At 43.3% G+C, this 26431-nt stretch overlaps 2 protein-coding genes across 5 annotated transcripts in view; one reads left to right on the forward strand and one right to left on the reverse strand.

The window, feature by feature from the left end:
- The first annotated feature begins 447 nt into the window (after positions 1-447).
- Skp1 (S-phase kinase associated protein 1) lies at positions 448-15535 on the forward strand. The gene is made up of 6 exons (XM_021177985.1): positions 448-566; positions 5559-5655; positions 10937-11010; positions 12259-12402; positions 13660-13800; positions 14852-15535. The coding sequence occupies exons 2-6, from the start codon at positions 5559-5561 to the stop codon at positions 14885-14887; spliced, it is 492 nt and encodes a 163-aa protein (XP_021033644.1). The 5' UTR covers positions 448-566; the 3' UTR covers positions 14888-15535.
- A 5744-nt stretch (positions 15536-21279) lies between these two features.
- Tcf7 (transcription factor 7) overlaps positions 21280-26431 on the reverse strand; it is a 30604-nt gene continuing 25452 nt past the window's right edge. For 2 of the 4 annotated variants that reach the window (XM_021176650.2, XM_029483044.1), the window contains 5 exons: positions 25896-26058; positions 25686-25793; positions 25203-25251; positions 24089-24161; positions 21288-22971 (listed from right to left, as the gene is read on the reverse strand). In XM_021176650.2, coding sequence (XP_021032309.1) covers positions 22674-22971; positions 24089-24161; positions 25203-25251; positions 25686-25793; positions 25896-26058 — 691 coding nt within the window. In that variant the 3' untranslated portion in view covers positions 21288-22673. Of the gene's footprint in view, positions 22972-24088; positions 24162-25202; positions 25252-25685; positions 25794-25895; positions 26059-26431 lie in introns of all 4 variants that reach the window. The other 2 variants (XM_021176652.2, XM_021176651.2) reach the window with 2 other exon arrangements.

Raw genomic sequence — 26431 nt, forward strand, 5'->3', positions numbered from 1 at the left:
TCCTGAATCCCTGGTCGGCAAACTCAATTCTATTTCCTTAGGTTATTAGGAGAGTAACGGTGGTCAGACTGAGGCGAGTCCTTTAAGGAAAACACACACCCACAACCGGTTTTGCGGTTTGTTGTTTCCAGGCTTTTCCAGGACTGGGGTCTTTCAAGCAGTTTAAGACAGCCCATGCCTGAAAGACCCTTCGGGTCGCGATGGTTCCCCAGCCGGTGCCGGAGTCCGCATTGAAGGAGAGCATGGCGCTGTTTAGGCCAGCGGAGTAAGGAGGAAGTCCCTCTTCTGCCCAGTCACCCCTCCACCCGCAACGCTCAGCACCTCTCCAGGAGACCTCTGCGGCGCTCAGGGTCTGCCGCCTGTCTTTCGCCTGCCGTCAGGCGATCTCAACGACCAGCCCGGCCGGCTGTGTGACGTCACGGGATCGGGGTCCTCGGCGCCCGCGTCCCGCTGCTATAAAAGGCGACGCCGCGCGGCGCCGCTCGAGTGGCCTTGTTCTCGATACTTCGGTGCGGTTGGGAACTCTCTCCGGCAGCCTCGGGCCTGCGGTCTTGAGACGGAGCACCGTGAGTAGCAACCCTCGAGCCGGACCCGTTCCTCGAGGGAGGGGCTGGGTGGGAGCCTCGCGTTGGCTGTGGAGTGCAGGAGGTGGCGAGGCGACCTGGCCTCGTATCCTGAGGCGCCGTGCGGCCCGTTGTAGACCCCCGGACCGCGGGAGGCTCGAGTCGGCCGAGTCAGGCCTTCAAGGACCGCCCATCCTTTCGGCGCTCGCCCAGGGGAGAGAGTCGAGCCCTGTGGCAGGCCTGCCGCTTTGCAGGCGACGTCAGTCGGCCCCGAACGCGACTGCAAGGCCCAGGCTTCGTACCGGGCCTGCCTTAGCGACAGGCTTGCTGCTCCGCGCTCCAGGCCGGGTGGGCGGCGAGGCTTTGAGTAGGGGTCCTGGGCCGTTCCAGGTGGTGGCGGTCGTTGCCACTCGATTCTTGGCTCCCTCCCTTTTCTCCTGTATCTGGCGTCATTAGCTCCTTATTGGTCTCACCTTTTTAACCACCGAATATGCAGGTAACAGACTCCCAATGTTTCTTTGCGTTGTTTTGTCACGTTCTGCAGTCTCTGAACTTATTACTGTAATAGATACTGTTGTCTGAGGTGTGTGGCTTTTGACGCTAAAACCTGAGGTGTTTGGGTTTTTTAAGGGATAGTGTTAAAACCTGCCTTCTGGTTCACTTTTTCACGGAGTCCTCGGGTTTGGAGACTCAGTTTTTCAGCAGAATGTTACAGTAGACTGTATTGTGGTATAGAACAATGCAGTCTCTTCCGTCCTGCAGTGTAGTAACAAGTGTCAGAATTTCGAGTCACTTAAAACAGGTTTGTTTTTAAAGTCTGGTATACTAGAATTCTCATGCTAGACTTGGATGGTTGTTTAATTTCCAAGTCTAGGAGCTTAGAGAACTGAAGAAGGGTTTTTTGAAAGCATATCAAATCGAAACCTCATACATTATTACTTAAAAATTTTGCACTTAATTCCAACACAACAACAAAAGTGAAGTCTAGGATTACAGAGTGCGTTGAATTACAGATTAACCGATTGCCTCCCTGTCATTCAATAAGATTCTGGCTCCCTTGCAAGTAACCTAATACCTAAATTTGACTATGACTAAGCACATCTTTATTTATTGTGAATTATTTCAAGGAAATACGGAATGGTCTTTTAAAATAATTTATCAGCTACATAGACTTGTTCTGGAGTGCTCATTGTTGTACTAGAGATCATAAAAAGAACATAGTGTCTTGCTATTAAAAACTGGCCTATTTTAACTTTTATTGTTGCCTTATCATAGGGAGGGTCTGCTGCTCTGACTTCTCTGTTCTGCAGACATGTTTGTTAGTTGAAAAGTGAACTCTTGAGTCTCTTCAACCATGGAGTGGGAGCTGGGTATTTCAATGGATGATTGTAAAACAAGCTTTACCTCTCCCAACCTCCTTTCTTGAAGCTTGTTTACTTGAGGAATTGGGGACAAGTGTCTCAGAAAGCTAAATGAATATTTTAGGAGATGTGCTGAGTCTTAAGTGTTTGACCCTAAAATAGGTGTAGTAGTTATTTTAAATGCTAAACCCTATACTTTTGTGAAAAATCACGTTAGTAATACAACTCAGATCCAGAAATGCTTAAGAAGTACCTTTACAGTAACATTGAAGGCTTGTATCTTCCTCAGAAGCACAGACCCTGCCTAGTTGCATGTGAGGTAGGGATTTTGGTACCCACCTTTAGTCCCAGCACTGGAGGCAGAGGCAGGTTGATGGCTGAGTTCAAGACTAGTCTTAAGTTCCAGGACAGCCAGGGTAACACAGAGGAACCCAGTCTCAAAAAACAAAACAAAACAAAAACTACCAGAAAAAAAGTTGCTTGTGAATTTTAAAGAGGTCTTGAATTAATCCTCTTCTGGAGGGATGAAGGGGAAATCTGATGATACGAAATTGCTGGCTTAGAGCTTTTAGTATTAATACTGATTTGTTTTTATTTGGCTTTGATTTTTTTTTTTCCTAAAACTCAAGTCATATTAGGAACTAGTTGCTTAATTTTTTTATATATGAAATTATATTTTTCCTAATGACTCATTTTATATCTCAGTTGATGAGGTTTTGGATTTTTGTTTTTTGGGGGCATTTGTTGAGTTTAGTTTTTGAGACAGGGTCAAGAAAACCAGGCTAACCTTAAATTTATTTTCCTATGTGTCAAGAAGATGGTCATAAACTCCTGATCCTTCTATTTGGCAAACTGTTGGGATTATGGGATGTACTTACTTGGCTCACCTTTTGGGCAGAGGGGGAGAGGGTGGTGTTGCAGATTGAAGTAGAGCTTTATACATGTTAGGCATTATACTAAGGAGCTATATCTCCAGCCTCTTTTGTATTTCATTTTAAGCAGACTCTTACTGAGTTCCACCAAAGCTGGCTTGACCTCATTATGTTACTTAGCCCTTGAAATTATGATCCTCACTCAGCCTTCCAGAAGCTGGGCATTACAGGACTTTTCTCTGTGTAGCCCTGGCTGTCCTGGAACTCACTCTGTAGACTGGCCTTGAACTCAAAGAGATGCACCTGTGTCTTGACTCCCAAGTGCTGGAATTAAAGGCATACACTACTACCATGCCGTTTTAAATTAATTTATATTTGGTGGTTTGTTTTGTTTTTGTTTTTTGGTTTTTTTTTTTTTTTTTTTTGAGACAGATTCTTACATAACTTAGGCTGGATTTGAACTTGGCTGTGTGCCTGATATCTGAATTCCTGTGTCTTAAGTTCTGGCTTTATAGGTGCCTGCCACTATGACTTAAATGCATTTTGTAGTTTGCTTTCTTGGAGACAAGGTCTGTCTATGTAGTCCTGGCTATCCTGTATGTAGCTATTTAGACCATGCTGGCCTCTATCTGTCTGCCTCTGCCTTCTAAGTGCTGGGATTAAAGGCCTGTGCCACCACTCCTGGCTTTAAATGCATTTTAGAAGAGTTTTTTGTTTGTTTTTTTTTGTTTTTGTTTTTTGAGACAGGGTTTCTCTGTGTAGCCCTGGCTGTCCTGGAATTCACTCTGTAGACCATGCTGGCCTCTATCTGTCTGCCTCTGCCTTCTAAGTGCTGGGATTAAAGGCCTGTGCCACCACTCCTGGCTTTAAATGCATTTTAGAAGAGTTTTTTGTTTGTTTTGTTAGAGTTTCTCTGTGCAGCCTTGGCTGTCCTGGAACTTTTCTCTGTAGACCAGGCTGGCCTCAACTTATAGAAGTCTGCCTGCCTCTGCCTCCCAGTGCTGGGTTAGGATAAAGGCATGAACCACCACCCAGCTCCTTTAAAAATTTTTATTACCTATTGCTCACTCAGGTGTTCAAGTTTGAGATTGTTTGGCTAAGTCCCTACCAAAAAAAAAAAAAAAAAAAAAAGACCTGTTTCAGCCAGGTAGTGGTGGAGCAGGCCTTAATTGGAGCAATATTGAGTTCAAGACCAGCCTGGTCTACAGAGTGAGTTCTAGGACAGTCACAGCTACACAAGGAAACCTTGCCTCGAAAAAACAATAATAGGTCTCTTTTAAATTTAAGTTCTGTGTGGGTTTTAGGGATGGTATTATCAGCTGTCTTATACGTCCTTTATTATCTTGTATGTGGTCTTGTTTAGAAGTGAGCATACACTAATCTTCTCCTTGAGGTAGTTTATTTGTTTTTTACCGGTAGATTTCATTGTAGGAAATTTACTTTTATTTGATAGCTTTGTTTATTTTGGATTGACTTTGCTCAGGTTTGTTAGTAATTGTGGCAGCTAAATTTTCAGATTGAGTAGTTATTACTCCATGACAGCATAAAAGAATATAGAAATCGTGTATTATATGGAGATTTCTTGGTCCTGCCAGCAGATGAACAATGACACAGAGACCTTTTTTTGTTTTGTTTTTTTCGAGACAGGGTTTCTCTGTGTAGCCCTGGCTGTCCTGGAACTCACTCTGTAGACCAGGCTGGCCTCCAACTCAGAAATCTGCCTGCCTCTGCCTCCCAAGTGCTGGGATCAAAGGTGTGCGGCACCGCGCCCTGGCGACTGTCAACTCTTTATTAAACCAAACATCCAGCAAGGAAGGTGAGGAACCATAAGAATAACAATACCAAAATCGGAGCCATACTCAGCTCTCTGCCAACACAGAATTAACAACTGAATAGCACAAAAGACAACCATCACACATTGTATAAAAGTCACCACACAGTGTGTCTTAAAATTTTTGAGGAGCTAGCAAATGGTTGGCCCAAGCCTGATGATCTAAGCCTGATTCTTGGAACCCACCCAATGAAAGAGAGATCTACCTTCCTGCAACTTGTTCTCTGACCTCCACATGTGTGCTGAGGTATATGCACACCCACACACATCTAAAAGTAGATGTCAAAAACACTGCTCTTAAAACCAGTTGTATTAATCCCAGCATTTGAGAGGCAGAGGCCGGCGGATTTCTGAGTTCGAGGCCAGCCTGGTCTACAAAGTGAGTTCCAGGACAGCCAGGGCTATACAGAGAGACCCTATCTCAAAAACAAAACCAACCAAACAAACAAACGAAAAACAAAAAAACCCAACAACAACAAAAGTTGTAAGTTCAGTACTGCCTTTAAATGGACCTTAATGACTGAGAAAATATTCCTCCCTCCCTCCCCTCTCCTTGTTCCTTTCCCTCCCCTGTTCTCTCTCCCCCCTTTCTTTCTTTCTCTCTCTAGATAAAAGCAGAGCCAGGTAGTGGTTTCACACCTCTGTCACAGCACTTGTGAGGCAGATGTAGACAGATCTCTGAGTTCAAGGCTAGCCTGGTCTATAGAGTTCCAGGACAGCTAAGGCTGTTACACAAAGAAACCCTGTCTTACCCCCCACACACACACACACACATACACATATACATACACACACATATAAAACAATTTCAACAATTACAGGCTTGTTTGTGAAGAACTTAGAACTGTACAAACTGCTTTCTGACAGACTAGTTGATGAAATGTCTTGTGGGATGGAATTAATAGCACTTAAATTTCTGTACCCTTTTTAGATGCCTACGATAAAGTTGCAGAGTTCTGATGGAGAGATATTTGAAGTTGATGTAGAAATTGCCAAACAATCTGTGACTATCAAGACCATGCTGGAAGGTAAGTTTGAGACCTTGTGTGACAAAAGGCGATATATATAACATAGGATGGGGCATATAACTTGCAAGTTATTTACTTGAGCTCGTCTGTTATAAGCTTGAAGATAATTTTCTTTCTGCTTTGTGTGAATAAAACCATAAACTATTAAAGTTTTTATTTATTTATTTATTTATTTATTTTTAAGATTTACTAGGCAAGGTGGCTCACACATTTAATCCCAGCATTTATCAGAGCAGAGACTAGGGATCTCTGAGTTCCAGGCCAGCCAAGACTGCATAGTTGACACATTGCCTCAGAAACAACCAAAAAAAAGATCATTGTGTGTGCAGGCATGCCATGTCACCCCAGATAGTATATTTCAGGAGTTAGTTTTCTGCTTTCACCTCTTCTATCCTACTTTATTGGTGTTTGTTGTGTTTTAGCTTTTGGTTTTGAGACAAGTCTCTCTCTGTAGCCCATGATGTTCTGGAACTCCATGCAGACCAGGTTGGCCTTGAATTCAAGGAAATTCACCTGTCTGCCTTCTAAGTGGTGGGATTAAAGGTATGCTTACTATACCTGGCTACTTTGTTGCTTTTTAACTTTTGGTTAATTATGTGTGTGTTTAGGTATATGCACATGCTTTCAATTGCCTGTGAAGACCAGAGGAATTGGGTTCAGCTGGTGCTGGAGTTAACAGGTGGTTGTAAATTGCTCAGTATGGATGCCAGAAACTGAACTGGGTCTGCTACAAGAGCAATACACTCTTTTGACCAATATACCGTCTCTCCAGTTCCTCCCCATTACCCCTTCCACTCCCTTTTGAGGCAGGGTCTCTCTTGTTTCTGCTACTACAATACACATCCTTACCTCTTTGCCACAAAGAGTGCTTAGATTACAAATACAAGCTACCACATCTAGCTGCTTATGTTGATTCTGAGGATCAAATTCCCCTCTTACATAGCAGACTTCTCCCCAGTGAGTCCTCTTGCTGACCCTAATGTGACTTTACATATCAGACAATGGTTCCTTTTTGCTTGTTTTTTTGTTTTTTAGTTTTTTGAGACAGGGTTTCTCTGTGCAGTCCTGGCTATCTTGAAACTACCTCTGTAGACCTCTGCTGCCTGGAATGCAGATCACTTGCCTCTGACTGAGTTCTGAGTGTTGGGATTAAAGGCACATAGTACCATGCCTGACTACAACAGTTCTTTTCTGTTTCAAGTAAATTGGATTTAAAAGTGTTCTTTGTATTTGTTTTGTTTTCCTGACGATAAAAATCAAAACATTTGGATAGGGGGTTATCTTGATAAATAGCAACCAAATAGAACTGCTTGCTGTTTTGTTGTAGAAAATAAGCTGTATGGATCAGATGCTGTTGAAGACTTTCAAAAGTCTACACCTGAAGACTATCTGTATTTAATTTTTTAAAAATATTTATTTATTTGTATGTATGTGAGTACACTGTCACTGTCTTCAGATACACCAGAAGAGAGGGTATCAGGTCTCATTACGGATGGTTATAAGCCACCATGTGGTTGCTGGGAATTGAACTCAGGACCTCTTGAGAGATCATTCAGTGCTTTTAACCTCTGAGCCATCTCTCCAGCTCTGCATTTAATTTTTAAAAAATTATTTTTATTTTCTGTGTATGTCTGTTTGGCTTGCATGTGTATTGTGTACCATGTTCATGCAGAGGTAAAAAGAGGGCATGGGATTCCTTGGAACTAGAGCTGCTAGGAACCAAACCCAGGTCCTCTACAAGAGTAATAAGTGCTCATAACTACTGAACTGTCTCTGCATTTAGTTTTTATTATGTGTCCTCTGTGTGGTGTGAAATGTGCATACCTCAGGACAACTTTTGGAAGTTGGTTCTTTCCTTCTGTTGTGAGTTCTGAAGATCATTGATCAGTTAGGCTTCCATGGTAAGCACTTTTTACCCAAAATGTTTGGTTTTGCCCTTTTTTGGTTTTTCGAGACAGGGTTTCTCTGTGTAGCCCTTGGCGCTCTCTCTCTCTCTCTCTCTCTCTCTCTCTATATATATATATATATATATATATATATATATATACATATATAGGAAAGGTCTGCAGCTTATAAGTTCTTGAAGGATGCAAAGAGTAATACAGGTCTAGTGGACAGAATCTATAACTTTAGACTTGGGAGATTGAGGCAGGACTCTGGAACAGGCTTGGGAGTTACATATAACCATTAGCTACTCGGCCTGTAGACCAGGCTGGCCATGAACTCAGAAATTCGCCTGCCTCTGCCTCCCAAGTGCTGGGATCAAAGGCGTGTGTTTGTTCTTAAAGAATTTACAAACTAGGAACGATACCAGATACTAAACAAAACTTGCAGTAGCATCTTGAATGGTGTCAGTCCATGTTTTAGAGACACTACAGTGTGTGGTAGTAGTGAGACAGATTTTAAGTTCCATAATTTTGAGAAATCATGCTGGGCTAAAGTAAACAGGATTATTAAGGAAAATTAAGCTAGTTATAGTGGTGCATGCCAGTAATTACAACACACAGGAAGGTCAAAGCTACCTTCTGCTACATAGACAGTAAGGCCATCCTGAACTGTCCTTTCAAAAAAGGAGAATTGAGGTGGCTAGAATGGTGCTTCGGTGGTTAAGCGTACTGGCTGCCCCTCCAGAGGACCCATGTTTGATTCTCAGCAGCCACATCGTTCACACACATAGTGGCACTCACTACTCTCTGTAACTGGTTCCCAGGCCGTCCAGCACCCTCTTCTGGCCTCCACAGGTACCAGGTGTGCAGGTGTACATGGACATAGCAGACAAGTAATCATACACATAGAATAAATACACAGTTTGGTTTTTTTTTTTAAAGGAGAAACTGATATTTTTAGTGGCCATTTGTCTAGATGGGATAGAATTGTAATACAGTAATTGGTGAAAATGTAAATGAATTTGAGAGGAATATTGATTAAAAAAGACTGAACTTGAATTGTGTTGAAAATGCCTTCAAGGGGCTGGTGAGATGGCTCAGTGGGTAAGAGCACCCGACTGCTCTTCCGAAGGTCCAGAGTTCAAATCCCAGCAACCACATGGTGGCTCACAACCATCCGTAATGAGATCTGATGCCCTCTTCTGGAGTGTCTGAAGACAGCTACAGTGTACTTACATATAATAAATAAATAAATCTTTAAAAAAAAAAGAAAGAAAATGCCTTCAAGGGAAGAGGGAACATTTCTAGGTGACTGGAGTGCTTGCCAGATTTCATAACTAATATAGGGCCTTTAACCTTCTTGGAGTGCTGGGGACTGAACCCAAGGCTTGTGCATTATTAGACAAGTGCTCCTCGCCTTAGGTAGAGGACTTGTAATGCTGATTGCACAGGATATGTCTTCTATGTGACTTTAAAATAAAAACTGGACACGTTCTTTTTGGTAATTGGTATATGTCATATGGCACTTGAAGTCCTATATTCTGGTAAGAACATTGTAGATCCCTTCTATTAAATCTGTAGATCCCTTCTATTAAATCTGTAGTCAAGTAACTGTTGAATGAAGGAGTATGGAATGATCACAATAAAGAGACAGTGGTTTTCGGGGCAGTGGTAGCACACGCCTTTAATCGCAGCACTCGGGAGGCAGAGGGAGGTGGATTTCTGAGTTCCAGGCCAGCCTGGTCTACAAAGTGAGTTCCAGGACATCTAGGGCTACACAGCGGAAACCCTGTCTTGAAAAACCAAAAAGAAAAACAGTGGTTCAAGTATCTCTGTAAAGGTAGGTAAGTAACAGCAAATTTGCTCCCTCAGTACTTGTTTTGGCAATGGAAGTATTTGCTTCATCTTAGTGGTTGTTTGATGTGCTGATCTGACCTGTCCTGCTTCAAAGAAGCATTTGCCATTTTAAAGAGCATTAGTTGCCTAAAAACTTGTGCAGACTGGCTTTGATCTCAGAAGTAGATTGGTAGATAGCAGTAGTTAAAGGGTTCTTTGTCTTTGTATCCTTTGTGGGCTCAGAGCAGAATGGTTTCATCTGAAGTGAAGTACTTGTAGCTTATAGGATTCTAGCCTATTGAGATGTGGAGTTCTTTGAGTTTGGCGTCTTATTGCTTTCTATGTTTTGTATCTGCAATGTCCCTGGTTAGAATTTCATGTGACTTTAAAGTCAAAATTAAACTTTTTAAACTCAGGATAATCAGAAGTGGAAATCTTTTTTTTAAAGATTTATTTATTTATTATATGTAAGTACACTGTAGCTGTCTTCAGACACTCCAGAAGAGGGAGTCCGATCATGTTATGGATGGTTGTGAGCCACCGTGTGGTTGCTGGGATTTGAACTCCAGAAGAGCAGTCGGGTGCTCTTACCCACTGAGCCATCTCCCCAGTCCCCAGAAGTGGAAATCTTGATAAATGTGCACGTGAATTGGCTTATTCAAGTCAGGAAGTGGTATCAGATACAGGTGTCTGTCAGAACACCCTGAAACTAAATAGCTTAAAGGGATGTGTTCTGCTTTCTGGTCGTAAAGAAAAAATGCAGCATATCTGCATACTAGAGAAGCAGTTCTTAATAGTCGCAAGGACCTTAGTATTACTCAAGCCCTCTTCCAAATAGCTTTATATTTAAACAAATGTATTTTATGTTTATGATATGTTTATATCACCCAAAGAGATATTTTATAGTATAGATTATTTTAACAGTATTTGTTGGGGAGAAGGGGTGGTTTTTATATATGAAACTTGAGGCTTTCTTTGCTATTTGCTTTGCTTTGTCTTTGTTTACTCTAAACTGGGAAGAAGTCTAGGAAAACTATTGGAATTATGAGGAGAGATGATCTCTTTAGTACTCTACTGGAACTTGTTGTAAAAGGCCTCAGTGAATACTTCATTAAATTACCAACAAGAATGTGCCCCCATGCCCGTCCATACTAGCTAGTTTTAGGTCAGCTTGACACAAACTAGGGCCATATGTAAAAAAGGAACCTCAGTCGAGAAAATGTCTCCATTAGATTGGTCTGTGGGCATTTTCTTGATTAATGATTGTGGGAAGACCTAACCCATCGTGGGTCCTCTCATCTGTAGGCAGGTAGTCCAGAGTTTATAAGAAAGCTGGCTGACCAGGCAGAAGAGCAAGTCGGCTAGCAGTGACTTCTATTTTAGTTCTTGCCTTCAGATTCCTGCCCTGGTTCAGTTCCTGTCTTGGCAGGCTGTTACCTGGAAGTATGCGGTGAAAATGATTTTCTCTCCAGTTGCTTTTGGTATTTTATCACAGCAATAGAAGTCGTATGTTGTTATGGAGTTGAGAAATAATGACTTTTCTCTCCTGGTTTTCTTAGATTTGGGAATGGATGATGAAGGAGATGATGATCCAGTTCCTTTACCAAATGTTAATGCAGCAATTCTAAAAAAGGTAAGCGATGATTGTTTTTGTTTTTCTTATTTTGGTACTGGGGAATTGAATTTAGGATCTGAAACATACTTAACATATGATCTGTTAGTAAACTAAGCTCCAATCTAGGTAAGATCTTTTTGGGGAGTGGAGTTTATTTCTTTGGTTTGTTTTTATTTGTTTGTTTATTCATTTTTGTTTTCGAGGCAGGGTTTCTCTGTATAGCCCTGGCTGTTCTGGAACTCACTCTTGAAGACCAGGCTGGCCTTGAAATCAGAGATTAACTTGCCTCTGCCTCTGAGTAGTGATATTAAAGATGTGAGACACCACCTCCTGGCTTGGTTTGTTTTTTTTAAAATAAGGGTCTTGTTTGATAGCTCAGGCTGGCTTTGAACTTGGAAGAAATTCTACTGTTGCCTTGTGGGTGCTAGAATTGGAGGCATGTGTCATCATACCTGTCTAGACTTCTTAATGAACTTAGGTTATAGTCATTCTGTTGTTTCTTTGTATAAATGAGTAATTTGGTTTGTGGTATATGTGTGCATGTGTCTTGGTTGTATACCTGAAGCCTGAGGAAGACATTAGGTGTCCTGATACATTCCTTCTCTATTTCCTGAATCTAGAGCTAGACTTTTAACCAGCAAGCACCCCAATACCACCAACACTAGGAGTTGCAAGTGCATGATGTCTCAACATTTTTATGTAGATACTAAGGATTCAAAAATGGGATCCTTGGGCTGGTGAGATGGCTCAGTGGGTAAGAGCACCCGACTGCTCTTCCAAAGGTCCAGAGTTCAAATCCCAGCAACCACATGGTGGCTCACAACCATCGGTAACAAGATCTGACTCCCTCTTCTGGAGTGTCTGAAGACAGCTACAGTGTACTTACATATAATAAATAAATAAATCTTTAAAAAAAAAATGGGATCCTTATGCTTGTTCAACAAGTGTTCTTACTGACTGAGCTATCTTACCAGTGAGGGGTGGGATATGATGAGAGAGGGAGGGAGAGAGGGGGGGGGGGGGGGGGGGGGGGGGGGGGGGGGGGGGGGGGGGGGGGGGGGGGGGGGGGGGGGGGGGGGGGGGGGGGGGGGGGGGAAGAGGGGCAGAGAGAGAGAGAGAACACACGATAATTAAAATATTTTTAAAAATTGACTCTTAACTTTTTGTTAGACTTCCTTAGCGAGTTCTCATCATAGTGTAGTGATGTCCCCAGCATTGAACTCTGAAAGTCTTGTCATAGAATGCCAGAAGTATTTGTTGTTGTAGGTCATTCAGTGGTGCACCCACCACAAAGATGACCCTCCTCCTCCTGAGGATGATGAAAACAAAGAAAAGCGGACAGATGATATTCCTGTTTGGGACCAAGAATTCCTGAAAGTTGACCAAGGAACACTTTTTGAACTTATTCTGGTATGTTAATGTATAATGTAGTTCTGTTGCAGAGCCTTTGTCTATTAAAGGATTGAATTGGCTAGGTGCATTGATCTTCAACTGTGGATATTCTCTGTACTCAAGAAATGTAATATACTTCAGTAGTTAAATGTAATATACTTTAGTAGTTATATTAAATGTAATGATCCAAACACCTTTGAGGGGTAGAAATAGCAGGTCAGATAAAGCAAAACTATTTTTTGCTACCTGTGTGAAAATGGAAAAGAGTATGCTAATGCAAATCAGAAGAAAGCTGGTTGTATTTTGAAGTTAAGAGGGTTATTTTCATAATGATAAAGGGGATTCGTGAAGAATAATTGTCATAGACATCTACCTAGAAGCAGAACTTCAAAAGGAGAAAAGGAATGAAGCACAAAGGTCAATACACAGTTGTGTAGGCACAGAAACTCCAATGTTGCTTCTCAGTAATTATAACAAGTGGACAGAAAACCAGGTCAGCAACACTGCTGAACAGCTTGTCTTAATTTATATGTAGGATGTTATATTTAATTATGGCCATATAAATTCTTGTCAAGATAGACTAAGTTCTGAGCCATACAAGTCCCAAATGTAAAAGTATTCAAGTTATACAAAGTATGTTCTCTGACTTCAGTGGTAGAAGCATGAAAAATGTTTGAAGCTGGGTGCAGTGGTGCATACCTTTAATATAGAATATAGGGGCAGAGCTCTGAGTTTGAGACCAGCCTGGTCTACATAGCATGTTTTAGGATATTCAGGGCTACGTAGTGAGGCCTTGTCTCAAAATAAAGTAAAACCTGGGAAAAAATTGTGAATATTTGAAAATTCAGTAATTTCTTAGTAGTTTTTAAGCCAAAGGAAAATTTTAAATTAGTATTTTTAATTGAATTTAAATAAAACAACTTAAAATTCAGGATAAAGCTAAAGCAGTGTATAAGAAGAAAGCTAGTGCCAGGCAGTGGTGGCGCACGCCTGCCTTTAATCCCAGCAGAGGCAGGTGGATTTCTGAGTTCAAGGCCAGCCTGGTTTACAAAGTGAGTTCCAGGACAGCCAGGGCTACACAGAGAAACCCTGTTGAAAACAACAACAACAAAAACCAAAGAAGAAAGCTAGTGAACATTGAAAATAATCAGTATTACAGGGCAGAGAAGTTCATAAGAGTTCATTGAACAGGGTATCATTTTAAGCTCAATTTGATGTAAATTGTTAACCTCAAATATTCAGTACATATGACTAAAAACCTGCTATTAATTACAGGCTGCAAACTACTTAGACATCAAAGGTTTGCTTGATGTCACATGCAAGACTGTGGCAAATATGATTAAGGGGAAAACTCCTGAGGAGATTCGTAAAACCTTCAATATCAAAAATGACTTTACTGAAGAGGAGGAGGCCCAGGTAGGTAGCACACAACCCATCTTCAATTGCTTTTTAAAAAGAAACTGGAACCCAATACCAAGACAAAAAAAGCCCATCAGAAAGTCTTGGGCTTGTGCTGCTTACCTGAGAACACCTTTAAAATTTCCTTGATACCAGTGGGGCATGGTGGCAAATGCCCTTTATCTCCCAGTACTTGGGAAGCTGAGGTAGACTGTGAGTTCCAGGACTACATAGAGAAACCTGTCTTAGAGAACAAAAGAACTAATAACAAAAGTCTTGATACAAAGGTATAATGTGCATCTGTCTCTGGATCTAAGCACTTAGGTGAGAGTTCTTGAAGACTTTAATTTTTTTTTTTTTTAAGATTTATTTATTATTATATCTAAGTACATTGTAGCTGTCTTCAGATGCACCAGAAGAGGGCATCAGATCTCATTACGGATGGTTGTGAGCCACCATGTGGTTGCTGGGATTTGAACTCTGGACCTTCAGAAGAGCAGTCGGTGCTCTTAACCACTGAGCCATCTCTCCAGCCTGAAGACTTTAATTTTAATTCATGAGTATGAGCATGGTGCCCAGAAGAGGGCATCAGATTTCTTGAAGTTGCAGTTACAGGTGGTTGGGAGCTGTGGGTGGGGGTGGGATAGGATAGGAATAATCTCCTCCAGGATAACAGTTTTAACCAGCCTGGTACTATTCTTTTAGAAACCTAAGAAAAATGGATTTTGAACTAAAGAGATTCTTCATTATCAGATTCTCATTTTTTTTTTTTTTACCTGTGACATTTGTATAGGTCGTAAACTGTTGGCTTTAGAAATCAGGGCCTGATAATAGAAGAGTGGATAAGTTGGGTGTACTTGCCAGCTTAGAAAGTGGGACTAGAGCTTTCAAGTTGACATCTGCTGTTCAATGTTAGAAAGTTAGTCATCAAGTGTGCTTTTACTTAGCCTAATATTTCCCAACTTTCCATTTTCCTTTCTCATAGACATAGGCTATTGATGATACAGTATGGGTAATGCTTAGCCATCTCAGGAAAGACTACTCAAGGTATACCTTCTGTCTCTTCTAGGTACGCAAAGAGAACCAGTGGTGTGAAGAGAAGTGAACTGCTGTGCCTGTCACTGTAACACTAGAAGGGTTGTTCCAAATGCTAGTTGCACTGCTCTGTTTATAATTGTTAATATTAGAGATCAGTAGACAAACATGGCCTTGTCTTCACTGCATGTGTAGTTCCAGTCCAGATCAGACCTGTGGCTGAGTTTCTTCTGTGAGCAGAAGTTTCCTTTCCCCCCATTACTCTGAATAAAACTGAACTATGGGTTCTCTGCGGAAAGTGGCATTTTGGGCTTTCCCTCTTTCTGTAAAGTGATTTCTGCCTCTAGTTCATTGTCCAGTTAACTTCAGTGAGCCTTTCAAAGTTGACATTGTAAATAAAACAACTTAAGAAAAGTATGCTGAAATAGAATTAACAAAACATGACACTTGTTCATGAATCGGAAACTGGAATAGGGCAGCTTGAAGTTAACCATGTGGGTGTCTTCCAACCTCTATGCTGCTGGTAAGCTTGAGTGCAGCTGGGCTCTCTTAATTGGATCTGAGGCCTTGTTTTGTCTTTTTTTTTTTTTTTTTTAAATCTTCTCAGCTTTGAATATGTTGCCTAGAGATTTAGTTTACTACCCAGTTTGTGGTTTTGGAGTGGGGACTGTAACTCAACAATTTGTTAGCTTTTCAATTAAAAAAGACACTTACTTCATGTGGTATGTCATCTTTTTATCATCATTGTTCCCAGGTGGAGAAACACTACTTGCATGTAAAAATTAATTTAACCTTTAACATTAAAGTGTATGGTAAAACTCAGAAAACAGCCATCCTAAGTACAAGATGCTTTTCAATAAAAAGTAGTACAATAGGTAGTAAACAGTTGCTTTTGTGGATGTAAATGTGTTTCTTAATGAATTAAGTTTTTTTTTTTTAAGATTTGTTTATTATACATAAGAACACTGTAGCTGTCTTCAGACACACCAGAAGAAGGCATCAGGTCACAACAGATGGTTGTGAGCCACTATGTGGTTGCTGGGATTTGCACTCATGACCTTTGGAAGAACAGTCAGTGCTCTTACCTACTCTCTGAGTCATCTAGCCAGCCCACTTGGTTATTTTTTAATTGTAGAGAATCTTGCTGAATGGTAGTAGGTAGTACCCACATCTTTTTTAATCCCAGCACTTATAAGGTCAGCCTGGTTTACAAAGGAAGTTCTAGAATAGCCCAGGCTACAAAGAGAAACCCTGTCTTCAAAAGCAAAAGAAAAAAATTCAAGTGATTTCTTTATTTTTGGAGAGGGGGTGGGGGTGGGGGTGGGGGGTTGAGACAGGGTTTCTCTGTGTTGCCCTGGTTGTCCTGGAACTCACTCTGTAGACCAGGCTGACCTCGAACTCAGAAATCCACCTGCCTCTGCCTCCTGAGTGCTGGGATTAAAGGCGTGCGATTTGGTTTTTTGAGGCAGGGTTACTCTGTAGACCAGGCTGGCCTCAAACTGCCTGGCCAGTGATTAGTTCTTAAGACGTAACTGCTCAGCCACTATTTTTTTTTTTTAAGATTACTTATTATACGTAAGTACACTGTAGCTGTCTTCAGACACTCCAGAAGAGGGAATCAGATCTCGTTATGGATGGTTGTGAACCACCATGTGGTTGCTGGGATTTGAACTCTGGACCTTTGGAAGAGCAGTCGGGTGCTCTTACCCACTGAGCCATCTCACCAGCCCCTCAGCCACTATTTTTAGCTTCCTTTATGGTAGATCAGTTTTTCCCTTTATTTTGTAATGTTGGACATTGAACACTAAGGGCTTTGCACACGTTAAGTGCTCTCTCCCTCTGAGCTCCATTGCTAGACACTGCCTTTTCCTACTGAGGCTCCCATTTATTTTGTGGTTTTGCTAGCTAGTGACGAGTAATTCCGTTACTTTACATTCTCAGCACAGTTGCTGAGAAGCATGCTGGCCTAGATTATCACTTTACACAGCAACTTGGCTCTTCCCTAGCAAAGCCTTAAATGTTGCCTTTTAATTCCCACTTTATTCTCAGACTAGGTTTAGCTATGTATGTCTAGGCTGGCATTGACTCAGGGTAGGGTCCTCTTGCCTCGTCTTTGAGAGCATTGGGAATTTGAGATGCACACCACCATATTTTGTTCCCATTTATTTTCTATACGTAGATAAAATAACATACCTGTCATCTTGTTCTAGTCTGGTTCTGCCATCTTTGTAAGATGGTCTTTACACTTGAATTTGAAACCTTTGTTAAAATATTAAAAATGCAGCAAAGTAGTGGTGGCACATGCCTTTCGGAAGTCAGGGGCAGGCATATCTTTCAAGTTTGAGGCCAACCTGGTCTACGAAGGGAGTTCTAGGATAGCCACAGCTACACAGAGAAACCTTGTGAAAAGCAAAAATAAACAAATGGGGCCTATGAGATGGCTGAGTAGATGAAAGCGCTTGCCCCCAAGAATGATGAACTGAGTTTGATCTTAGGAACCTACAAAATGGAAGGAGAAAACTTAACTCCTATGGGTGCTCTGCTACTTGCATGCATGACACAAAAGCGCACCCCCACACACACACACATATACTAATAAAAATTTTAAAATAGCCAGATGGTAGTGACACATGCCTTTAATCAGGAGGCAGAGACAGTGGGGTTCTCTTGAGTTCGTGGACAGCCTGGTCTATAGAACTAGTTCCAGGACAGCAAGGTTACACAAACTAGTCTAGGAAAACAAAACACCCCCAAATATATTTGAAAATAGATCAGAAAGTATAAAATATCTGGCTTTCTGAAGAAATTTAAGCTCCCCCCCCCCATTTTGTTAGTTTAGGAAAGAAGGAAGATGATAGTCCAATGTTGGCTGGAGTATTTCACTTGCCAGTTAGTTATAACACATTTACCCAGCTTTGTAACCCTGCTTGTGTCAGGACAAACCCAAGTTTTTACTAAAGCTCTAGGATTACTGTTACATATCCTGTTTATAAAGCAAGTGTCAATTTCTAGGAAAAACCTGGGTTGAGCCTTTTGAGACCAGGAGCGGAAATGCTAGGTCTTGCTGTATGGCCCAGGCTGATCTCAATTCATGGACATAGAAGTCTTACCCTAGCATCTCTAAGGGCTGGAATTGGGTGTGTGTGAGATGGGGGAGTGTTAGCATTGACGTCATGATGCTTTGAGATTTAGTAAGCCCAGGATTTTGTGAGAATGGCAGTAGGAGTAGGGACATCACTATCTGTATTTAAAAGGTGAAATGAGCAGAGGTATGCTGAGTTTGTTCTCTCCTTGACTTTGGAAACTATAGCCTAGTCCTCTTTCCTGATGGCTCTCTCAGATATCTTTTACTATATAAAATACTATATTGGCTCATATCAAACTTGTATTTGTCAAGAAGCTGAATTCTGCTAATATGACTCCTATTCTTTTAGACAAGTGAAAAATAATTATAGGATTCAGATTAATAGATCTGATAGCTTTTCTGAGGGAAAATTGGCAATTTGTGTCCACTGTTCACCAGGTTCTAGGTCTGGTGTTGAGCCCTTTTCCATGCTGGCAGTTTATGCCACTTCCTGTCAGGTACTCATTTCTTTGTGTGTTCATATGTTCATAAGTATGCATATGTTGAAGTCAAAGGACAGCTTTCAGGAATTGTGGGACCTGGGGGTTGAGCTCAAGTTGACATACTTGGCAGCACTTTTACCAGCTGAGCCATCTTGCCTACCAAGTGCTTCCCAGGCTCTCACCCCTCACCAGAGCAGCTGAACCTTACTCTTCTGTGTGCATTTACACTTTGTGCTTTCCCTTCTTTTCATTAATTTGAAGACAGCCTTGGCAGTTCTGAAAGTTGCTATGTAGGCCACCACTGCACTGCTCCCTCCCCCTTTTAGACTTTGACATGAAGGCTGACTTGAGGCTGGACTGAACCTCCATTGCTTCAATCCTGCATGGCCCTGAGCAGGTTGCTATTGTTTTAGCCTTTCAGTCTGTTTTTATGATAGTTGATCCTGGCCACTTGATGGCAGGCCTTATTTAGGGCAGTACTTAGCAGCACTGTTCCTCTATAAGGATCAGAAGTGAGAAACCAAGAAGTACACAGTTAGGTGCTGAATGTGATTGAGAGGACGCTCACAGCTCTGGATTTGAACCCAGGGTTTTGTATATACCAGGCAAGTACTCTACAAATGGAGCTATGTCCCCAGACAGGGAACTTGTTCTTGAGCAACCTTTAGGCTTAATTAGGGGAATGCATTTTATTGTGTTAGATTGGTGATTGCCAGCTAGAACTGAGGAGTGTCAAATTTTGTCTGTACCCAAAGTGCCTAGCTGCCACCTACAATGCATTGCTTCTCAATGCTTCAAACTCCTGCGACTGTGGTCAGCTTTAATTTTGCACACAGCCCCTCCACTGTCCCCCCCGCCCCAACACTTAGGATTTACCTGTTTAGCTGTAAACAGGTAAAAACTAGGACGTTTTTATTAAGGTGTAGGGTCTCACTATGTACTTGAAGGCCTTGAACATTGAATCCTATGGTGTGTTGTTGCTATTACTGACTTTAAACTCCCAAAGCCTGAAGAGCTTCCCTCCATCCTGTGCTCCTCCCTCACGTAGCCAAGGCTAGCTTCTAGCTCAATGTATATCCTTGTTTGTGTGTTCACCTCTGAAGTTCGGGGATTATAGGACTGGAAGCACTAAGGAACTTTAAGAAATCTCTGAAGAAACCCAAGGAAACTAGCCTAGCCTTCCTAATCACAGAGAAAAGCCACCTCAGCTTTATGTAGTTAATTTGGGGCTCTTAAATTCTTTGATATGAGTCTGGCAAGTGGGATTTGACATGGTCTTGTATTCTTGCCTTCTGTTTGCTGATGATCAGAGGCAGGAAAGAGCAGAATGAAAAGTGCCAGGCTGTTCCTCTCTATGAGGCTAGGCTTCCTATCCCTGCCCTTTGTTTCCCCAACAGAGATAGGCAGAGATCTGGCTTGGGCTTCCACATCCAAAAGGAACTTGAGATATACGTGTCTCTCAGAAGAGTCCAGACAACTGGTCTTGGAAAAGAGGGAAACTTCTGCCTTCAACTTGGAAAACATGGCTTCAGTTGAAGCTATTTGACAGCTTGCAGGGCTCAGCTCTCACTGTCCATTCAGCATAGAGTGAGAAGTGATTGTAGCCGAGAAGAGCATTTAAGATAATGTATTCCAGGGAGTCCTAGTTATTGTCTTGGAATGGGTTACAAAGGCAAGGGGTGGGGATCTTGTTCTCTAATGTCTTAAGAAATTAGGTTGGTTCTTGGCTGGCTGTGTGATGAGATTGGTGTGGTATGTGAAGTCGAATTAGGTTTCCATTCTCAAGTCCTTAAGACCTCCTCAGGTCTCAGGAATGTAGTGCTGTGAATTGGAAGGATTCAAAGTTTGTTTTTGGAGTCAGTTTTTCTAAAGGGTTTCTTTAATTCTAACAAAGTTGCCAATGTCTTCTCCCCACCACACACACCAGCTCTGCACTCCACAAAGAGTGTATTGTTCAGTGTACTCTAGAGGATACACCAGATCAGATACAAAACCCCCAACTTGCACCTGGTAAGAATGCAACGTCTTTTTGTTTTTAAACATCGAGGCTCACAGCCAGAGCAGAATTCTTTAAAACGGGACAAATGCAAATGTCCAAAGATTGCCTGGTCATCTTTAGCATCCTCCCAGAAAAAGGTTAAAGTCCAAGATTTCAATTTCTAGTGTTCTATAAAAGTACTTTGGGAACTAAAAGCTGCACTGCAGGATAATGGTTTGGTGGCTGTCCTTGAACATTAAGTATCTAGGTTGACCTACTGGGATGGTGTTCATACCATCATGATAGAGCTCTACAAGTTAGCAGCACAGTGTACTTTAACATGGTGTACCTATGTCCAAAAAAGTCGTTACGACTCCAACTTCACAGGTCTAATACTGAAGTGCTTTAAAAAGGCAGTCCTAAGAATCTAGCAATCTTTGCGTAGGACTTTTATGACAAATTTTAAGACTGGACTGCGTATTTTTCTTCAAATAAGTTTGAAGTGTTTTTCTTCTTTCTGTCCTTAGAGGAAAGTTGATCCTGAATACACTTCAGGTTGGACTGTTCAATATCAGAATGGCAGCTGCTAGCTAGCTCATTGGTGCACAAGGGTATTGGGGAGTAGGCTGGCCTGCGTGATTGTAGTGTCAGGATTAAAGGAAAAGCTTGGAAAGTGAACTCAGCTGTGGTGTCAGGACCAAGTCCCTGTCTGTCGAGAGACACTGATTGTGATTGTTGGCTTTTGCAGGCAGTCTTGGAATCTTTGTTCATACTAAGGGATACACTCCAGGTTTTGTGACAGAGAGAACAACATTAGTAGACACTGCTGAGAGCTGCCATGCAGGTGCTGGGAACAAAACCCCGGTTCTCTGCAAGAGCGGCAGTGTTAACTGTTAACTCAAACAGCTACTCAGTCAGACTTTGAAAAACCAAGTAAAAAGATTCTTTATTCTCATTGTTAAAAAAGCTTTTCTATGGTAATGCATTACAATACAAAAATATTTGGGATACAAGTTTTTCTTTTTGAGAAAAGGTCTTCTATACAGCCCTGGTTGTCCTGGAATTCACAGAGGTCCCCCTGCCTCTGTCTCGCAAGTGCTGGGGTTATAGGTGCACACTACCACACTTGGCCAGACTTTCTCAAGACTTTCAACACTACGGTAGAAACATGATCTTTGGATTGAGAAATGAGTGACTAAAGTAGGAACTAAAGGGTATTTTGTTTTGTTTTTGTGTGGAATACTTGGATAACCCCTTTTTGTTTTCTTTGGATTCAGGCTATCTACAGCGAGAATGAAAAAAAAAAAAAAGTTACAACAAACAAACAAAAAACTTGTTTTTCAAGGCTCAGGGTTAAGTTTGGCTCAAAAAGAGTTTCTAGAATGTGGCAAGGAACCATGTCCACCCCAGAGAGGTTTTATGGGTTCCTTGCTTTTAGTAGTAACATGTCTTCCTGCAGCCCCACAGAGAAACTGAAGCTGGCCGGTTCTCAATGCTGAAAGATAGGCTCTGGCTGTTGAGGGTTTGGGGTCTGCCCTCTCACAGTTGCCCAGGAGCTGACTCAGATGAGCTGGAAATGGAACTGGGAAGAGCCTGATAGGAAGGGTGCACACTGGATTTAGGCCAACTTTAATTTATTGACTGTAGTTTTTAATGCTGGTGAGCTTCTTGGGAAAGATTGAAATGAAAGCTGACTATTGCCCACCAGTAGGTAGTTGGTGCCAAGGTTGAAAGGCCTAAATGTATCCTAGTCCCTCCTCTTGCAAGCGCCTGAGAACACAGGGAGACGCTTCCTCCGGCCCAGCTTATGAACAGCAGCTGGTTTTTGTAAACAGAACTTCTCGGTTTAAGAGAGAAGCGTTATTGTTTAGACTTGTGGCTGGTTGACCACAGATGTATTTTGTGTGACAAACCAGGTACTCTTGGTCCAAGAAGTATTGGCATGGGGAGGGTGTGGCAGAGGGCAGGAGAAGCATTTGTAGGGTAGGCAGCTGAAGAGATCAGTCCAACCCATCTGACCTACAGCAAAACAAAACCTCCTAGGCCAATAGGGAGGTCCAGCCAGCAATAACAAGAGATATGGCTGTCAGAGGCAGCAGGATCCCCTTAAGATGACACAGCTACATAGATCTAATCCCCCACCTCTCGAATTGATGGCCCCTGGTTCAGGGAGTTGTGCAGCCTTTGAAATCTTCATCACCTTAAGAGGACCCCTAGCTGGTTCCATGGGAGCTGGTCATGTTGCCTCCTCCTGAGTTAGGGGTGGGCCCCTGGAGCAAGCCAGGTGTTCTGTGCCTAGCAACCAAGGTTGTTAGGCTGCCTGTCTCTGAGATTCTTGTTGCTGTATCTGTGGATTCTGGAGGGTGCTGTGGGGGGTCTTTGGAGACTTAGGGGCTGGAAGAGTGAGAGCTGCAGAGCGACCTGAGAATGTTGGTGCTGGCTCCACTGGGCTAGCAAGCAGTTCTGTGGGGAAGGAGGGCAACAGAAGATACGAGGGTGAGTCCTGGGGAGCTGGGGACCGGGGACAGCCTAGAGCACTGTCATCGGAAGGAACGGGGCTGGGGCAGCGGCCTTCTCCGGGTAAGTACCGAATGCATTTCTTTTTCCTCCTAGGAATAGTGAAGAGAGTTATCTGTAAACAGAGGGTGAATCCATAGTCACACATCACAACCAGAAAATGGCTGTCCTTGAACAGGCCTGGCTAACCACTTTTTTTCTCCATTGCCAAGGAAACTCTGGCCATCTTCCAGCCCTACCTGGCCCAGACCTAGGACAAATGCAATGACACGGAACAGCCACAAGGTGGCAAGAGGAATCTTGTGTGTAGGCCTGTGGGCTGCTGCTTGTTTTCCAGGGGCTACTGTTCAGTGTCTATTTGTAGGGATTAGATGAGCATTATTAAGGCAAGGCTGACTAATGCTTGTGAGCAAACTTGGTTCTCACAACCAGGCTAGTAGAAGAAATACAAAGGAACTGTTGCTTAGTAATAACTAGCTCTAGCACTTTGGGGGCGGTTTGTCTTTTGCTCTTTGTCTTAGACAGGGGCTCTCAGTGGTGCTGGCTGGCCTACCTCAGCCTCCTGAGTGCTAGGGTTCCGGGTGTACACCTGTCCCCAGCCACAATCTGTCTTAAACCGCACACATGGATGGAATAGGACCTCTCCTAGGAACGGAGTCTCCATTTCCTATTGGAGCACAGCACACATCCACTTCTTTCCTCCTTGCTCTTGGATGCTTCTCTCCCGTATCCTCGGTCTCCTTATCCTCGGTCTCCTTTTCTGGTGTTACCAGAGCTAAGGTGACAAGTGATCACACACGGGTGATCAGACTATCTCCAGGAGTCTCTGATACTATCTATCACCTTGTATCTCTCAAGCAGGAATTCTACTTTAAAGAAATGAGGGAGTTTGTGGAACTTAATCACTTTGGAGCTAGGAGTAGGGGCTTCAGCTACCTAAGTGTGTGACAGATTTGTTTCCTAAGGTAATGATTTGGTTATCTTGTTACCAGACCCACTTTTGCTTATGTATGTCTCCCCCTTGCTACTTGTCTCACCTTCACAAGCTGTGCTCAAAATTCAGTTGTATTCTTAGGAGTCATGGGTTTCCTTCTCTAAGGGCTTGCTAGGGGACTGAGGGACAAAGGAAGGGCTGCAGACCCGGCAGAACATGTGCAATAAGGGAAGCAGCTTGAAGCAAAGGGAGGATGACGGTGGGGACAAACCCACCTGCACGGACCACACCAATCCGTCTGCTGGTTGAGGCCAAAGCGAGCACGACATTTCTTAGGCGAGCCAGGGTCTGCTCACACCCATGCCAGAGGGGCAGAACAGGGCAGAGGGCGAGCAGGCAGGCAGCAGGGCAGAACAGGGCCCAGAAAGAAGAGGTAACATCAGTGTTAGCCAGTTATAGACACCCCATAGCCCCCACAGGCAGAGTGGACTTCCCATGGCAGAGCCAGACCCAGGGGAAGCCTTAGGACCCAGAGCAAGGGATGAGAAAAGGCAGTCACCCAGCTGGGCAAAAGAGTCAGTGGGAAGAGTGACGGAGTGTGGGGTGCTCTTCACGTGCCCTCCCTTTCCCTTGCCTGATCATCCTTCTAGCATGGGGGCTCCAGAACTGCACACAAGGCCTTTAGGACTTCTACATTTTCTATGTTGGGGCTGTCCTCTTCCCCCAACTACCTCCATGCTTTATGCAGAGCCATCTGGCCCACATTCCTAATAAGGCTAAAGGTATATATGGCATAATTATACCTAATGTTCCACACTACAGATGGGAATAAAGACCTGTTCTATCCTCAGAGAAAGGCCTAGGAAATTCTTTCCTGTCCTGTCCCAGTCCTAGGCTCCAGCTTTTCTGTATGGGAGCAACGTAGCTGAGAATGTGCATCACAGTCTGTCACCTAAATCATCTGAGCTGGGACAAGATAAGGCCTCTGCAGCACTGCGCCCTGCCATGAGAAATGGGAAGTAGTGATGGAGAAATCACTTGGTACCTGTCAGCAGGCTGTGTGATTACTTCCGGGTCCTGGCTAACATTTCTGGTTTAGACATAGAACTTTATGATCAGTTCCTCACTAGCTGTTCTCGTGGAACCGAGCTGGGAGCAGGGCTGGCAAAGGTGGCATGGGGTGTGTCGTGTGCTCCTGCTGGTCCATTCCTACAGTTAAGCTGTTACTAGCATGGAATTAGATTTAAGAGATGCAGATTTGTTTCCAGAGGGCTCAGGCACTGAAGCTTTGTGGCTGAGAGTTCCACCCCACCCTCTGGGCCAGAGCAGGGCTGCTCTTGAAAAAGGAATGTGGAGAGGAGCCTCTATATTACTGAAGCAAGCCCTCACCTGTGGTGGATTCTTGATGCTTTTCCCTTGACCGCCTCTTCTTCTTTCCCTGCAGGAACAAGAGAGATGGTTGGTTCTGGGTTATCTGCAGCCTACTGCCTTTAGGATATAGACCTCTCCTACTTTGGGACTCCTCTTTCTTGACTTTAGTTCTTGTAAGGCTACAGTAGACAGGGTATGACTAGGGGTTCCTCCCTCTCTCATCTCCCATTCGAGGAGGGGTTTGCAGGCCCCTTCCTTCCCCTTCACGTGGCCACACTAAATACTGAGCAACAGTTCCATAACTGAATGCATTCTGGAGTGGAGAACCATCTTTAAGGGAAGTTGCTTAAGCTTTCTTCTGATATAGTCAAGGGGGGTCTTGGGCTTTCTGTGTTACTTTGCCTATATTGTCAAGGTAAATTCCCCTTCGTGTGTTGAGGTGGTTGCTTTGGGTATGATATTTCAGGGTCCTTGCCCCATGGTGTATTGCCAGCCACTTACGTAGTTATCCCGCGCGGACCAGCCTGGGTATAGCTGCATGTGCAGCTGCCTTTCCTTGCGGGCCAGTTCATAGTACTTGGCCTGCTCTTCTCGAGATAGTGCATGCCACTGCAACAGGGAAGCGGGGCAGACGGGATGCATCAGGAAATGAGGAAGCCGGGGTGAAAAGGGGTGGGGGCAATCCCTCAGCCCACGTGCCAATGGCCTCACCCTGCGACCCAGGATCTGGTTGATGGCAGCGCTCTCCTTGAGTGTGCACTCGGCAATGACCTTGGCTCTCATCTCCTTCATGTAAAGCATGAAAGCATTGAGGGGTTTCTTGATGACTGGCTTCTTAGCCTCCTTCTCCGCCTTGGGTTCTGCCTGTGTTTTCCTGAGGTGCACAACCAGATTACATTTACTTGGAAAGTAGCCCCCCCCACTCCTCCCCACCCCCGGCCCCCAGCAGTGAATATAACCTAATGCCACCACCACTTTTGTTCTTTGGAGACAGGGCTTCTCTGTGTAGCCACGGCCTGGAACTCACTATGTAAAACAGGCTAGCGCTGAACCCAGAGATCTGCCTGCCTCTGCCTTCCAAGTGCTGGGACTAAAGGCCAGCTTTGCCACTCTTCATGTAGTAGAGTTTTCTAATTGCCTCACATGAGTGAGCAGAGAGCAACTGTTCCTTTCAAGAGTACCACAGCCAAATGGGAAAAGCACACAGAGACTCATCCCCTTCCTTCTGGGCTCCTGATCCTTCCCTA

Source organism: Mus caroli, chromosome 11, assembly GCF_900094665.2.
Source record: "Mus caroli chromosome 11, CAROLI_EIJ_v1.1, whole genome shotgun sequence".
Taxonomy (NCBI): Eukaryota; Metazoa; Chordata; class Mammalia; order Rodentia; family Muridae; genus Mus; species Mus caroli.